Source organism: Lonchura striata, chromosome 5, assembly GCF_050655825.1.
Source record: "Lonchura striata isolate lonStrDom1 chromosome 5, ASM5065582v1, whole genome shotgun sequence".
NCBI classification, from domain to species: domain Eukaryota; kingdom Metazoa; phylum Chordata; class Aves; order Passeriformes; family Estrildidae; genus Lonchura; species Lonchura striata.
The window spans coordinates 48,760,271-48,773,694 of NC_140707.1; the positions used below are offsets into that span (position 1 = coordinate 48,760,271).

Sequence of the window (13,424 nt, forward strand, 5' to 3'; positions counted from 1 at the left end):
GACGGTGCGGGAGGGCGCGCGCCTGCGCGGGGTGTGCGCGTGACCCGGAAGCGCTCCGGCGGTGGCTGCGGCTGCGGCGGGGCCCTGCACGCGGACAGCTCCCCCCGGCCGCGCGCCGCTCCCGCGCCGCTCGCGCCATGTCCCGCGGCTCCAGCGCCGGCTTCGACCGGCACATCACCATCTTCTCGCCCGAGGGCCGCCTCTACCAAGTCGGTGCGTGTCCGCGCCCGGGGCCGCCCCGAACTGCCCCGTCACGGGCCCGGCCTGCCCGCCCAGCGGGGCCGCGGGCGGCCGGCGCAGGCTCCGCCGAGCCCGGCGGCCCGTGCCACGGGGCGAGACGCGGCGCCTCCCGGGGCTCGGGGGTCCCGGCTCCCAGCCGGCCTGGCCCGCGGGGCGTGGGGAGAGCCCGGTGGGAGCGTGGAGCAGCGGCGGGCCCGGCCGTGCCGGCGTGGGGGCGCGGGGAAGGGATGCTGGCGTGCGATAAGGAAACGGAGAGCCAGGGTGGGCTCCTGAGTGTCCCCTGCCGCCGGAGGACTCTCCCTTAAGTGTTTCTTTGACTGAATCTTGCCAAGCCTCGGAGCACCGCGTTTGGGGATCTGAGAAGTGTGTTAGCTGTTTGAAATGAGATTTGAGCTGCCTCAAAACCTGCATGGCAGAGTGACAAAGCCAGTTCTTGGACGGAACTCAGGCACTTTCTTGTTACACCTGAATGCTGCTTGTTCTGCTCACTGTGGCCTGTGAGATAGCAGCAACCTTCCTTTGTTTTCAGGTTTCTTGGAATAATCTGAAGCCAAGCTTCAGCTTCTTCTGTAAGCCACTGATGCTGTTATTCCTGTTTTTGCAGTGCACGTCCTGGTGCTCCCTGTGCAGGACACAGTTGGCTCACAGTCTGGCAGGACAGCAGTCTGAGAGTGCCCCTGGAGGATCCTCTCAACAGGGACAGATGAACTGTTCTGCAGCATCATCCTGATGCTGCCTTCCCCAGCTGCAGTGCCTTCACTGCACATCCAGTGCATGTTATGTCCCTAAATCCGTCTGCTCTCCGGGAAAAGAGCTTGCTGCAGTCAGATTGTATTAATTGCCTGTGGCAGCCACATATTTTTTTGTGACTGCCTTTGAGTTTTTCTCAGGAAGAAGCCTGTGTGGATTAGGCCTCCTGGACAGGTGGCCCAGTCTTGAGCAGTCCTTTCTGCAAGGAAGAATTAGGAAGGTGCCTGTGTGTAGGTGTCTACACAGACAGAAAGTTACCTATACTAGATACCTGCATATGGGCGATGTCTTGTACCTGGAGCATGTATAATGCTTTTTATTCCTTATACATAGGAATGGTAGGGAGAGTGCCTCCTCACACAGGGTTTCAGTGGTACTGTGGCAGAGGAGTCCTAGGCTCCAACCTTCTACTGGCATTAAAACAGGCTGGTTGGTCTGCATCACTTCTCACTGTCACAGTACTACTTGTTGGGAATTGTTTTTGCATTCTGTAGCAGAGAGGAAACTGAGCCTTGGTTTTCTGCCTCTGGGGTATATTTAGCCAGCAGGTTAATGTATGAGAAATGTGTGGTACCTCCATAACTTTTAACAGTGTCTTGGAAAGAAGTATCTGCATGTGTATTTGAGAGCTTCTGCACACAGCCTGAAGCTGTCTTAAAGCTATTTTATGTACCTACGTGCTATAGGAAGAAAAATATGTAGATGTGCATAGTTAACTTAAAGCAAGAATGAGCTCACTTTACTCACAGCCAGGCTGGTAACTCGGCCATGGTGCCCCATGGGTGTCTCTGTTTGCCAGCATCCAGTTACAGCATGGGCAGAAATCTCGTGTTTGCTTGCAATCAGATGTCCACATCTAGATGGTTTTGTTTTATCTTTGTCTCTTCGCTGGATTAAGGTTAGCTAGGGGCTGTCAAGGATGAGCATGGACATGTGTTGCTTTAAGATTGCCTTAAAACTTGAGTTTTTTCTGGAATTTGGCAGTATGGGAACAGAGATTTCCAGCATAGTGATTTTTGACTGAAATGCCTATACTTTGTCTTAGGTCTGTCTTCTGCTTCCAAAGCTCAGAAAACTCATGTGCCTTTGATCACATATTAGAAAACTTAACAGTTGTCTCGCATTACTGTGGTTAAAATCCCTCAGAGCATCAGTGTTCTCTTGCCACCTATTAGTTTCAATCTTCAAAGGTGACGTTTCTTCTGAGTGGAATTCTGGGAGGTGAAGAAAATTACTACAGTGAAATTTCTGGCTGTTGCCATATATTCAGGGAACAGCAAGGGGCTGCTATTTTCAGAGTGGATGTCTGCCATGCTGCTGAAATACATACATAGCAATTAGCAGTTTCCTTGAAAACTGAGCAATGGAGGTGGTAATAAGGGGATGCAGTTTAGCAAGCTTGGTTTTTGGTAGTTGTGAACAAAAATTAGTTTGTGATAGGCATCTATTCCTAGTGCCACCTAAGTGTCACAGAACCACAGAATGACTGAGATCAGGTGGGCCCTCTGGAGATCATCTGGCCTCTGAGTCCCTGCCGAAGAAAGCCCATCTGGATGAGCTGGATGCCCAGGAGTGTTTCCAGATGGGTTTTGAGTAGTACAGGCAACCTTTCCAGTGCTCAGTCACCTCTGATTTGGTCCTGTCACTGGGCATCAGTGAAGAAAGGCTGGCTCTGTCCATCGGCTTTACACCCTCCCTTCAGGTGCTTGTACAGATAAATAGACAAGTGTTGCAAAGCCTGTGCTCAGGGCTTCAAGCATGACCAATTTGCAGGCAGTGCTGGCTCTTGTTGTACTGGGTTTGTGCTCTGCTGCAGGTTGGCACTGATCATCCCAGGTGGGCAGAGTTGTACAGAGGGAAAGGGGAAACATCCTTTAAGGCACATTTGGGTAACCAGTAAATGCTCTGATGTCTGAGAGTAGTAAATACAGTGCCATAAATACACTACAATGAGCCCTTCCTCAGTCAACCCTGACTCAGCAGATTGAACATTAATATACTAGGTTTGAATTTTTTTTCATCTTCAGATTATTACTTGTCTGTTGTGCAGTCTTGTCTATAGATCTGAGTACAGCTTTTAAAATAGCCAGGTTTTGTGCTCCCATTATTTTAAGGTAGTTTTAGCAATTTACTGTGCAGTTTGTAGACGTGTTCTAAATTCTGGGTTCACGTGTGTAGCTAATGAAAAAACTCACCTACATTTATCTGCTGTCTGAAACTTACCACTCAGCCACATATTAGGAATTTCTGAATGTTTGTCAAATATTGTCAGGTGAACAGTTTTTAAAGCTCTTGTGCCTAAGGCTTTTGAAACCGACAGTCAAGAGAAATTTATTTCATGGATCATTTAATGACTGTTACTTTAGTGTTTGCTTCTTAACACATTGTATTTACATGAATAACACTGTTAAATTGGTAGCTTTCACTATAAAAAGTGAAGAAAAGGATTGCAGTGTTTAAATGTCAAGTCAGAAAATATGATAGTTAAAACCTGTCTCCTGTGCCTCTTGTGTCATCCTGCCAGTTTTCATCTATATCAGTAAAAAATTAAAAAAGTATCCTTTAAAATTCTAAAATTCATGTCAAAAATTATTCTGTAAGAATTTGTAATTACTGTAGATTAAGGTTGGACAATTTTGGTCAAGTTCAGAACAGCCTTTTTGTAATAAAACTTTATTCTGTTGCTGTTAAGCTTGAACTGACCAAAAAGTCAAATGAGAAGAAACATTTCGAGGAAGCAGTGACAGTGGTTTTCTGAAGAGAGTCAATGCACATTGTACTAAAGATTTTAAGGACACAAAGCGTTGTGCAAGTATTAAAGTATTAAAAGGCCATAAATTGGTGAGATTCATGTGTTGGGGGAAATTGTTAATTGTACTAGTGTCTCTGACACAAGTTTTTTATTAACATTTGTATGTTTTTCTAGAATATGCCTTTAAGGCCATAAACCAAGGTGGACTTACATCTGTAGCTGTTCGTGGGAAAGATTCTGCAGTCATTGTAACACAGAAGAAAGTACCTGTAAGTAGTCTGTTCTTGAAGGGAGGTCTGGAAGGAGAGGAGGAAAAAAGATGGGGTGAGACTCAGCAATACTGATATTATATTTATTAGCACTGACATAAATTTCTATTTGAACTGAATATCTAATTATCATTCTGCTTATTACAAGTTCTAGCTCCATGTAGTGTTCAATTGTACATTTTCTCACTTAGTACGGAATATGCGTTTTCTCTGTAGCTGTTGAAGGGATAAATCTAAAATACAAGTTGACCCTGCTGTATTGAGTGTATATTGAGGTGACCCTGCTTGCTGCATTCATTGCTCTGGCTTGTAAGGGCTGAGTTGTCCATAATCAGTTCCCTCATTTCTTTAATTTCTGCTGAGAAAATGTGATACCAATAGCACATAGAGCAGGTTTTCATGAGTGTTTCAGCTCAGTGATGATGTACTGTTGAAAAAGAGGGGAAATTCTTTTATGTTTGAAGAGCAGCATGCAGTAAGAGAGCAATCTTTTGTATGTGGGTTCTCAAAGTTTGTTCAGAGGGAAAAGGACTGTGATGTTGATCATGTTCTTGTTCTTCTCCTTCTTCAGATCTGTGCTTTAAATCTTCCCTATTCTCCAGTTTCTTCCTTCACATGCCTACAGCAGTAAACATTGGAAAGCCTGAAAGAGAGTTTTTAGCTGTTTATGAGTCCTTTTGGGCTCTTCTGTAAAGACCAGAGGATTCAGAGTTTGGGGGTTTTTTGTTTGTTTGTTTGTTTTCTTTTAACTTCAAGGACAGTGTTTGCTATTACTTACTATTTCTGTTTCTTCTTTAGGACAAGTTACTGGATTCCAACACAGTGACTCATTTATTCAAAATTACTGAAAATATTGGCTGCGTGATGACAGGAATGACAGGTATTTAATTCACCAGTCTGATTTTGGAGAATTTTCCTAGTTCTAATGGGTATATTTAAAGACAATGTAAAGTTGGACCTGGAATTTATATTCTCAGGCAATGCTAGAAATAAAGATGGTACATATTCAGTGGAATTAATATTAGTTCTTTTTGTCTAGCTGACAGCAGATCCCAGGTGCAGAGAGCCCGCTATGAGGCTGCTAACTGGAAGTACAAGTATGGGTATGACATCCCTGTGGATATGCTGTGTAAAAGGATTGCAGATATTTCTCAGGTCTATACACAGAATGCTGAAATGAGGCCCCTTGGTTGCTGTAAGTACAGTTTATGAAAATGATCTTTACGGTTTCTTGTCTAAGTGTGCAAATTCACATATAAGAAATTCTCACCCATTTTCAAAATGAGTAACTGAGGGAGTAAGGGGGTGAACAGCAGAATGAGGGAGCAGTGTTGTAGGTCTTGAACTGGAGCCATGGTTTTACCATTGACTCAGAATTTGAAATTATATAGCCTCTCTGATCCTATTTCACCTTAGTTTTTGGGGCCTGGTCTGTTTGCACTGTGCAGTGATGCCTGTGAGCAGGAGATGCTTGTAACTGTGTCTGTTTGTGGTGGTTTGACCCTGGATGGATGCCACGTGTCTGCCAAAGCCTCTCCATCAGTCCCTTCCTCAGCTAGACAAAGAAGAGAAAAAATACCATGGAAGGGTTATGGGTCAAGATAAGGGCAGGGAGGGATCACTCACCAATTACCACCATGGGCAAAACAGATCCACCCTGGGGAAATTAACTGAATTTATTAACAAGCAAATAAAAATAGGATACTGAATAGTAAAACAAAATCTTCAAAACACTTTCCCCCTACCTCCTCCACAGATGTAACTTTATTCCTGGTTCTCTACCTCTCCCACAATGGCACAGGGAGATAGGAAGGTGGTCTGTGGTCAGTTCATAGTACATTGTTTCTGCTGCTACATCTTCCTCAGGGGAAGGACTCCTCACACTCTTTCCCTGCTCCAATGTGTTTCCCATGGGAGACAGTGCTCCAGGAACTTCTGCAAAATGAGTCCTTCCCACAGGCTGCAGTTCTTCACAAACTGCTCCAGCAAGGACCCCACCTTATGTGGGGTGCGGTCCTTCAGGAACTGCTGCTCCAGTGTGGGCTCCTTCCTCCACAGCACCACTGTCCTGCCAGGAGCCTGCCCCAGCACAGGCTCCATGTGGGACCACAGCCCCTTTCAGGCATCCACATGCTCCAGCGTGGGCTCCTCAGGGGCTGCAGGTGGATGTCTCTCCACCATGATGTCCGTGGGCTGCAGGGCCACAGCTGCCTCACCGTGGTCTTCACCACAGGCTGCAGGGGAATCTCAGCTCTGGCAGCTCCTTCCCTCCGTCATTTACCTCAGTGCCTGCAAAGTTGTTCCTCTCACCTATTCTCGCTCCTCTCTTCTCTCTCTGCAATTTCCTTCTCTCTTTTTTTCTTTTTTTTTTTTTTCTTCTTTCTTAAATACACTATCCCAGAGGCACTACCACCATTGTGGATGGGCTTGGCCTCAGCCAGCAGCAGGTTGGTCTTGGAGCTGGCTGGCTTCAGCTCCTTGGGACACAGGGGAAACTTGTGGCAACTTCTCACAGAAGCCAACACTATCCCTCTCACTACCAAAACCTTGCCATGCAAACCCAGTGCACTGTGTCTGGGTGAACATCACTGTTAGAAGAGAGAGATGGGGAGTGAATTATCCTTGTGCAGGCTTTGTGGCTTTTTAATCTAAATAGTATTTATAGGACAGATATACAAAATTTTTGCTCCTAACGTAGCTATCATATATATATAATGTAGAGGAAAAAGTGCCTAAAATATTTTCCTTGCAAATATTTCTACATGTCTTGTTTTATAACGGCAAATGCAGCTTAAAAAGAAGTTGTGTGTTGAGTCATTTTTTGTCAATGTTCCTGTTCATCTGTGTGTTCTGGGGTTGGTTCTGACTTGTTTTCTCATGTTGGACTGTAAGCAAATTATAAACATACTGTTAGGCTGTTCAGGAACTGAGGTAAAAGACTTAACAGGTTTCCTCAATTACCTTTTGATTAAACATTCTGAGTTTCTTTTTGATTGGTTGGGTTTTGGGTTTTGTTTTTTTGGTTTTTTTTAAGGAGGAATAGTTTCAGAATTGATGAATCACTTCTTGTAACCATAATAGGCACTAAGACTAAAGAAGCAACATTCAGAGTTGTGCCAAAGTTTCCGTGATGGGGCAATTTTCCTATGCTTGCGTGCTTGTAATTTTCAGGAAGGATTGTTTCTTTCTTCCCTTGGCATTTCCCATGCCTTGATACTGCTGGAAATTCCTTTTTTATAGTACATAAATAAAAATGTCTTTTTCATTTTTTCCCTTAGCCTTTTTGAAAATATGAGGGGATTTTTTTTTTTTTTTATGTTGTAGTAATAGCTGCTCAGAAATTTATCACCTCTAACTACTAGCTGAAAGTTACACAAGTGTAAAGTGAAAATAATTGAAAACCATGACCTTGTTCTGTTTTGGTTTTTTATTGCAAGTATTGCTTTTGACTTATTTTTTAATATGCATGTTGAGGCAATGCAGCTGTAAATCAAGACGTGAGGGTGAACACATGCATTTCAGTGATGTGGTCAATTTGTGTTACTTGAAAACTATCCAGCTTCAAAACACTTAGATGATCTTCAAAGACTCAGTTATGTCCTGATATTTCCACTTTTCATTTCAGATTTTTTTAGTTTAAAGAGGAAAATGTAATGCACTGTTTTTTCAAGGTTACAAACAAGAAATCTAAATTTGATCTTTTAATATCTCCATTAGTTTCAGCATGTTTATGCCTTCTAGTAAAAGGCACATGGTAATAGAACTATTGTTTATACTTCTGTGTCATATGACACAGGATGTGAGCTTTGGTTTGGTAAACTTTATTTCCTGACTTTGTGGTGCTCTACACACTGAGCATGGCAAAAATGTTTGTATGTTTAATGAGTAGCCTTCTTTGGGAATGACAGAAATATAGTTTCTGCTGAACTGGGTTGCACTCGTGGTAATGAGGTGCTGGTAAGAAATGGCAAATTAGAGATAAAAGGGAAACCACAGCTCCAGGTATGGGACTGATTCCCAGAGATGCACTGCTGGCATGCATGTTTTTTCACAGAGAGGAGTATCCATTCTGTTCTTCAGCTGAATAAAATTGCTAAAATTGGGGAAAAAAATACATTAACAAATTTTCTCTTCAAGGTATGATTTTGATTGGTATTGATGAAGAACACGGCCCTCAGGTATACAAGTGTGATCCAGCAGGTTACTATTGTGGATTCAAGGCCACAGCTGCAGGAGTTAAACAGACAGAGTCAACCAGTTTTCTTGAAAAGAAAGTAAAGAAGAAATTTGACTGGACATATGAACAAACAGTAGAGGTAGGCTAGCAGAAGGAAATTAAAATTTATTTAAAGTATTTTTTAATGAATATGTTGCATGTAGTCTTGCAATGCAGAGAAATGTAGTTAGGCATTTCCTTTTTCCCTACAATTCTCTATTTCTGCCAGAGCAAATATAGCTATACTAACTAGAAAATTATATGAAAATATTCTGCAAGTGTTTGAATGGTCATCTAATCTGCTTTTTTTGCTTTATATTAGCTGAAGCAGATTCTGTAATTGTAGCACTCCCACTGTAACTGGTGTTTGGTTACTACAGTGCTTGATTTTGGGAATACCAGTATGACTTAACTTTTAGTGAAATTTAAAATAATCTTTGTATTAGAAGGTATTTCAAACAGTATCTTTGCATGATAAAAGGTTTTGGTTTTGTTGTGTCTTTTTCTGATACGAAAACATGTCCCTTTGCTTTTTGTAGATTAGGCTTTTTAGGGAGAGGATTGGAAGGGGGCTGTATTCTGTAGCAAGGGGAAACTATTTAGAATTTCTAAGCTGAGATTTTGAAGTGAGAAGAAGTAACTTTAAACCAGAAGGAAGGATAGTTGTTAATGCTATGTCTATAAATAAAAAAAAAAAATAGTGCTTTCTTTCTAATGTTAGGGGTTTTGTCATCTTTCAGACAGCAATAACATGTCTGTCTACTGTACTATCCATTGATTTCAAACCTTCAGAAATAGAAGTTGGTGTAGTCACAGTGGAAAATCCTAAGTTCAGGTAAGCAATCAGTGTTGATAAAACCTGGTGTGTTTCTTTGATTATGTGCAATTAGTTTTACCTTCTTGAGTAATCGTAAATTGAGAAAAGGTATAAATTTAAGAGATTGAAGTTTTGAAGGGTTTTTTACTTGTAACTCTTCAAAATGTGTAGGGGTAGAAAACATTGTATAAAAAGAATAATGCAGTTTTAAAATGTGTGACATGGTTAAGGGATTTAGTAGAGAAAAGAGATCTTTCATGTTTTAAAAGGGTATTGCATTCTCTGATGACTGAATGTAGTTACATCTGGTCTAAAAGTGTTTTCATGCTTAGAAGCATAAACATTTTTCATAGTAATGGTATCTGGGGTCCACTTCCAAATCACAGTCATACTAACTAATGCAGTAAAGTCTGGTTTATATTATGGAATATTTACAAGTCCCTTAAATTTGTTATTCTTTTTCTAAAATGAATCTTTAAATTATTCTTGCTCATCTTTTAATAGTTAGCATTTTTTAACATGTATAGTTTGGAAAACTGTATTTAAATTTCATAAGATTAAAAGATCATGGATTTTAAAAATCACTAGTGATTTGAAAATGGCTGATCTATTTTCCAAGTACTCTGCATTCCCATCTAGCATGAAAACAAGGCACCTGCTATTTCTTCCCTCCTCCATTATTGCCTGCAGCACACTGTGTGCACTAAGATTACTTGGCCAGTGTATCAAGGCAACACCTGAAGTCTTCCTGCTGAGGGCAGGAAAGCTTCACATGGCATACAGTGCACTTGACAGCCTTCTCACAGCTCAGTGTATAGCTGCAGGAGAATGCATGAAATGTGGGAGAAAAAGTTCTGGGGAGTTTTTAGAGTGCAAAAGAGCCATCCAGGTATGGCTTACCTAAAATGTAGGTACGCCTGGCTTGCTGCAGAGAGATAGAGTTATTTCTGCTTTAGTCTTTAATTGAGGGGTTTTTTTTATTTTTTTATTTAAAAAGATGGAACAGTAAAATTGGGAACAAAGTTACTTTAGTCTGACTACTTGGTAAGTGGGGACTGAAGAGACTTCAAACCTTTGGTTCCTACAGGTTCAGTCTTTTAAGTGCTTCCTTCCTAATGTTTTTAAGGTGAACATGGTGATGGGTGGTTTTGCATTTGGTGGTGTGTGCTGAGGACAACAGAGGAGCACAGTGTGAGAAAGCAGACAGGAGCTGCATGACCCCTTTTCTACTGCCACTCAAGGGATCAAGCTACCTTCTCACTAGGTCTCAACTTGCAAATGCATTACTCATGAGGAATTACCTGTTATTTTTCTATCATTTGTTACCTCCTTGCTCTCTAGTGCATTTGATTCTTCCTTTATTTTTCAAGAGAATTGGAATGTCAGCCTGTGGCACTGGCAGCAGGGCTTTAAAGGGCAGAAAGATGCATTGCTGTAACTTATTTGTATAGATATTAGGTTGTAATATTGAAGCTTAAGGGGAAGAATCATTTAAGCTATTTAAGATTTCTTTTTGTTCTTTCAGGATCCTTACAGAAGCAGAGATTGATGTGCACCTTGTAGCTCTGGCAGAGAGAGACTAATTAGCATTCCCATTTCCATTGTCTGTGCTTCTGGCCAGGATGTTTGGAGAAAAGAAAACACTTAATAATGGTTTTAGGTTATGGGTGGAAAACAGTGTTCGCTATATGATGTATTTTACTCTGTACAAATAAAACAGAGGTTTTTGAAATTCTTGGTGTCTCCTTTTAAAGTTATTTTTTAAAGTTCCAATTCTATGAAATTGTCATCAAAATGGTTGATGACTTTTAGTGTTTCTGTGGTAGTTGCTTGCCTTTTAATTGTATTTTAAGAGAAATTTTATGCTCTGAGCTGTATCTTTCATCTGAGCTATTTGGCTCTTTGTGTAAAGTTAATATCAATTTTTGTGGTGTGTGTGTCTTAAGATAATTCATGTTCATGGCCTGATGTTGAAAGCCTCACAACATTACTGGTTTAATCATGGGGAAGTTAGGAGGACCTTATTTGCTCAGGTTTATATGAGGATATAGGGCAAAAGCAGAAGGAAAAAGCTTGAGGAGCGAGTCCAAGTCCAGTTCTTTGGACTGATTTATTTGCAGTGCATGTAGTGGATTTAAGAGATGTCTTCTATAATTAAACAGCTCTGAAGCTGACATTTATTTAGGGAAAATATTCTGTGTGTAGTATACTTTGGGATTTTGGCTTAGTCACCTACCAGGTTTTGAGGCTTTGGGCAGTGTTGGGGCTAGACAGGGCCAATAGACAAAGTCCTTGAACAGGAAGGTCTCTGGGAAGCAAAAAGCCTTTTTTATTTTGCTTTAATTGAAGAGGTTTTAGCCTCAGCAGTAAATAGCAATAAATAGGGAGATTATGAAGTTGTGAGGGAGGAGGTACTGAGGAGAAAGGGAAGATTACTAGGCAGTTTTAGTTGTTGCACACAAGTTTCCTTGAAAGAATGCCAGTTAATGCAACATAACTACTCCTTACCTTCATTCCTCTGCTGTCCACTTCTCATATTGGCTTTAATTATTCAAAAATTCTCTTTGATTTTTTTCAAGGCATTTGGGAAAGACCTCATAAGTTGTCAGAAACTGAGACTGGTTAATTTTTTCGTGCTTTACAGTTAAAGCCCCTCGAATAAGTATTTTTCAAGTTCATTGTACTAAAGAAGCTACAATTCTGTGTTTAATGAAGGGTAATGCTAACCTTATGTGATAACTGAGTTGAGGAGAATCAGATGTACAGTGAATTGTGAACTTTACAAAACTTCTTGGATTTCTGTTCATGCCTCCAAATTTCGCCTTCCCTTATGCCAGGTAGATAAGATAAGCACCCCTGCTTCTGGTTTTGGGTTGGTTATCTGAGAATTCTGTGTGGGTCTGTGCAACAATCAGCACATTTGTGCAGCTAATGGCACATTTAGAAAGGTCTGTGTTATTTCAGCTGCCAGTGATAGCTCAGTTTCTGAAAACCCCTAGGGCCTTTCTTCCTCATACTCCAGTTGTATAACAGCCTGAAATTTGAGTAGGCTTAGGTCATTATTTAGTCTGCCATAAAATATCATCCATCAATAGTTTGTTCTTGATCAGCTTTAACAATGTATGGAAAATGTCACTAATAACTTCTTGAACAAAAAATTAAAGGGAAGATAGCAATCAGGGATCCATATGACTAGAGCACATTTGCATAGTGTTCAGGATCAAAATTCACTGCAAGTCCTAGAATACTAAATTTTGGAGCTTTTATGGGACCATATAACTCAGGGGGTGGTTCTGAGAGCAGTGGATGTTTGTTCATGCCTTGCCTGTTTTGCAGTGCAGAATGTCCATCTTGTGTTCAGAGATGAAATAAGCTGTTTACAATATTTTAACTGTGAATGTTGCCCTTTTTTTTATAAAGGCAATGGTGAATGTTGCCTTTTTTTATGACATTTTTGCTAGAATTTTTCCCTGTAGAGAAAATTCATGGTTCTCTTTTCATATTAATAATGGGGATTTTTCTTTTTTAGTCAAAGCTTTTTGTTACTGAAGATAAGGCAACAATGCAGGTGGGATTGCCTGATGGAATGGGAAACCCCCATGTGTTAGACATAACACATAATTACATTCTTCACACCCTGGAGCAAATATCACCTGCAACCAAGCTGTACAGCTGTAGCTGGTGCTGAGCTGTAGCTACTATCACCTGCTGTCTCAAACCTGGCACTTCCAAAGAAACAGGAGTATGTGTGGTACAATCCTGGTGCTCCTAGTTTGGGTAGAGAAAGAGTGATACCAGACTTGGGGTTGCTCCATGTGTTTGTGGTTTGTTGTGCCAGTGCTGAAAACTGGCAGATGCAGTTACAGTGTGAATGCACAAGTAGTTAAACAGGAATAGGATCAAGTTTTATTTGCATACCAGACCTACATCAGTGCAACCTGTACTGGCTTAGCACTGCCTTGTAACTGTCCACCTTACATTACCAGTGTTCTTTATCTCTGCTGTAGTGTAAGGATGCAAATGCCAAGTACATGCAGTCAGCTTAGGTAAATCAATATTTATTGAACTCTGAAAACCATCTGGATTTCTGATGAGCAACCTCCCTCTCTCCATGCAAATGGAGCCCCAAAGACACCAATGGTATGTATTATAAACAGAAGCAGCTCAGTGGGGAGCCAGTTGCTCACCCATCCCATGATGTGTTTATCCAGCTGTGTGCTGGACATCTTGTCCAGAAGGATCCTGTTAGAGACAGTATTGAAAGCTGTACTGAAATCCAAAAGGATTAGATCAGCTGGCTTCCCCTGATCAACTAGGTGAGTTACCTATTGCCATAAAAGGAAATCAGGTTTGATAAGCAGGACTTTCACAAAGTGCTGT

General features: G+C 41.3%; 1 protein-coding gene across 2 annotated transcripts; it reads left to right on the forward strand.

Annotated features, from left to right (window-relative positions):
* Positions 1-52: 52 nt before the first annotated feature.
* PSMA6 (proteasome 20S subunit alpha 6) lies at positions 53-10,779 on the forward strand. Of its 2 annotated transcripts, none has more exons than XM_085580493.1 (7): positions 53-213; positions 3,917-4,011; positions 4,810-4,891; positions 5,051-5,206; positions 8,149-8,327; positions 8,968-9,062; positions 10,171-10,779. In XM_085580493.1, exons 1-7 carry the CDS (start codon positions 138-140, stop codon positions 10,172-10,174), a joined length of 687 nt encoding a protein of 228 aa, XP_085436619.1. In that variant the 5' UTR covers positions 53-137; the 3' UTR covers positions 10,175-10,779. The 2 variants fall into 2 exon arrangements, with proteins under 2 accessions (XP_085436619.1, XP_021398368.1); XM_021542693.4 differs by having other exon boundaries at positions 10,570-10,779.
* The last annotated feature ends 2,645 nt before the right edge of the window (positions 10,780-13,424 follow it).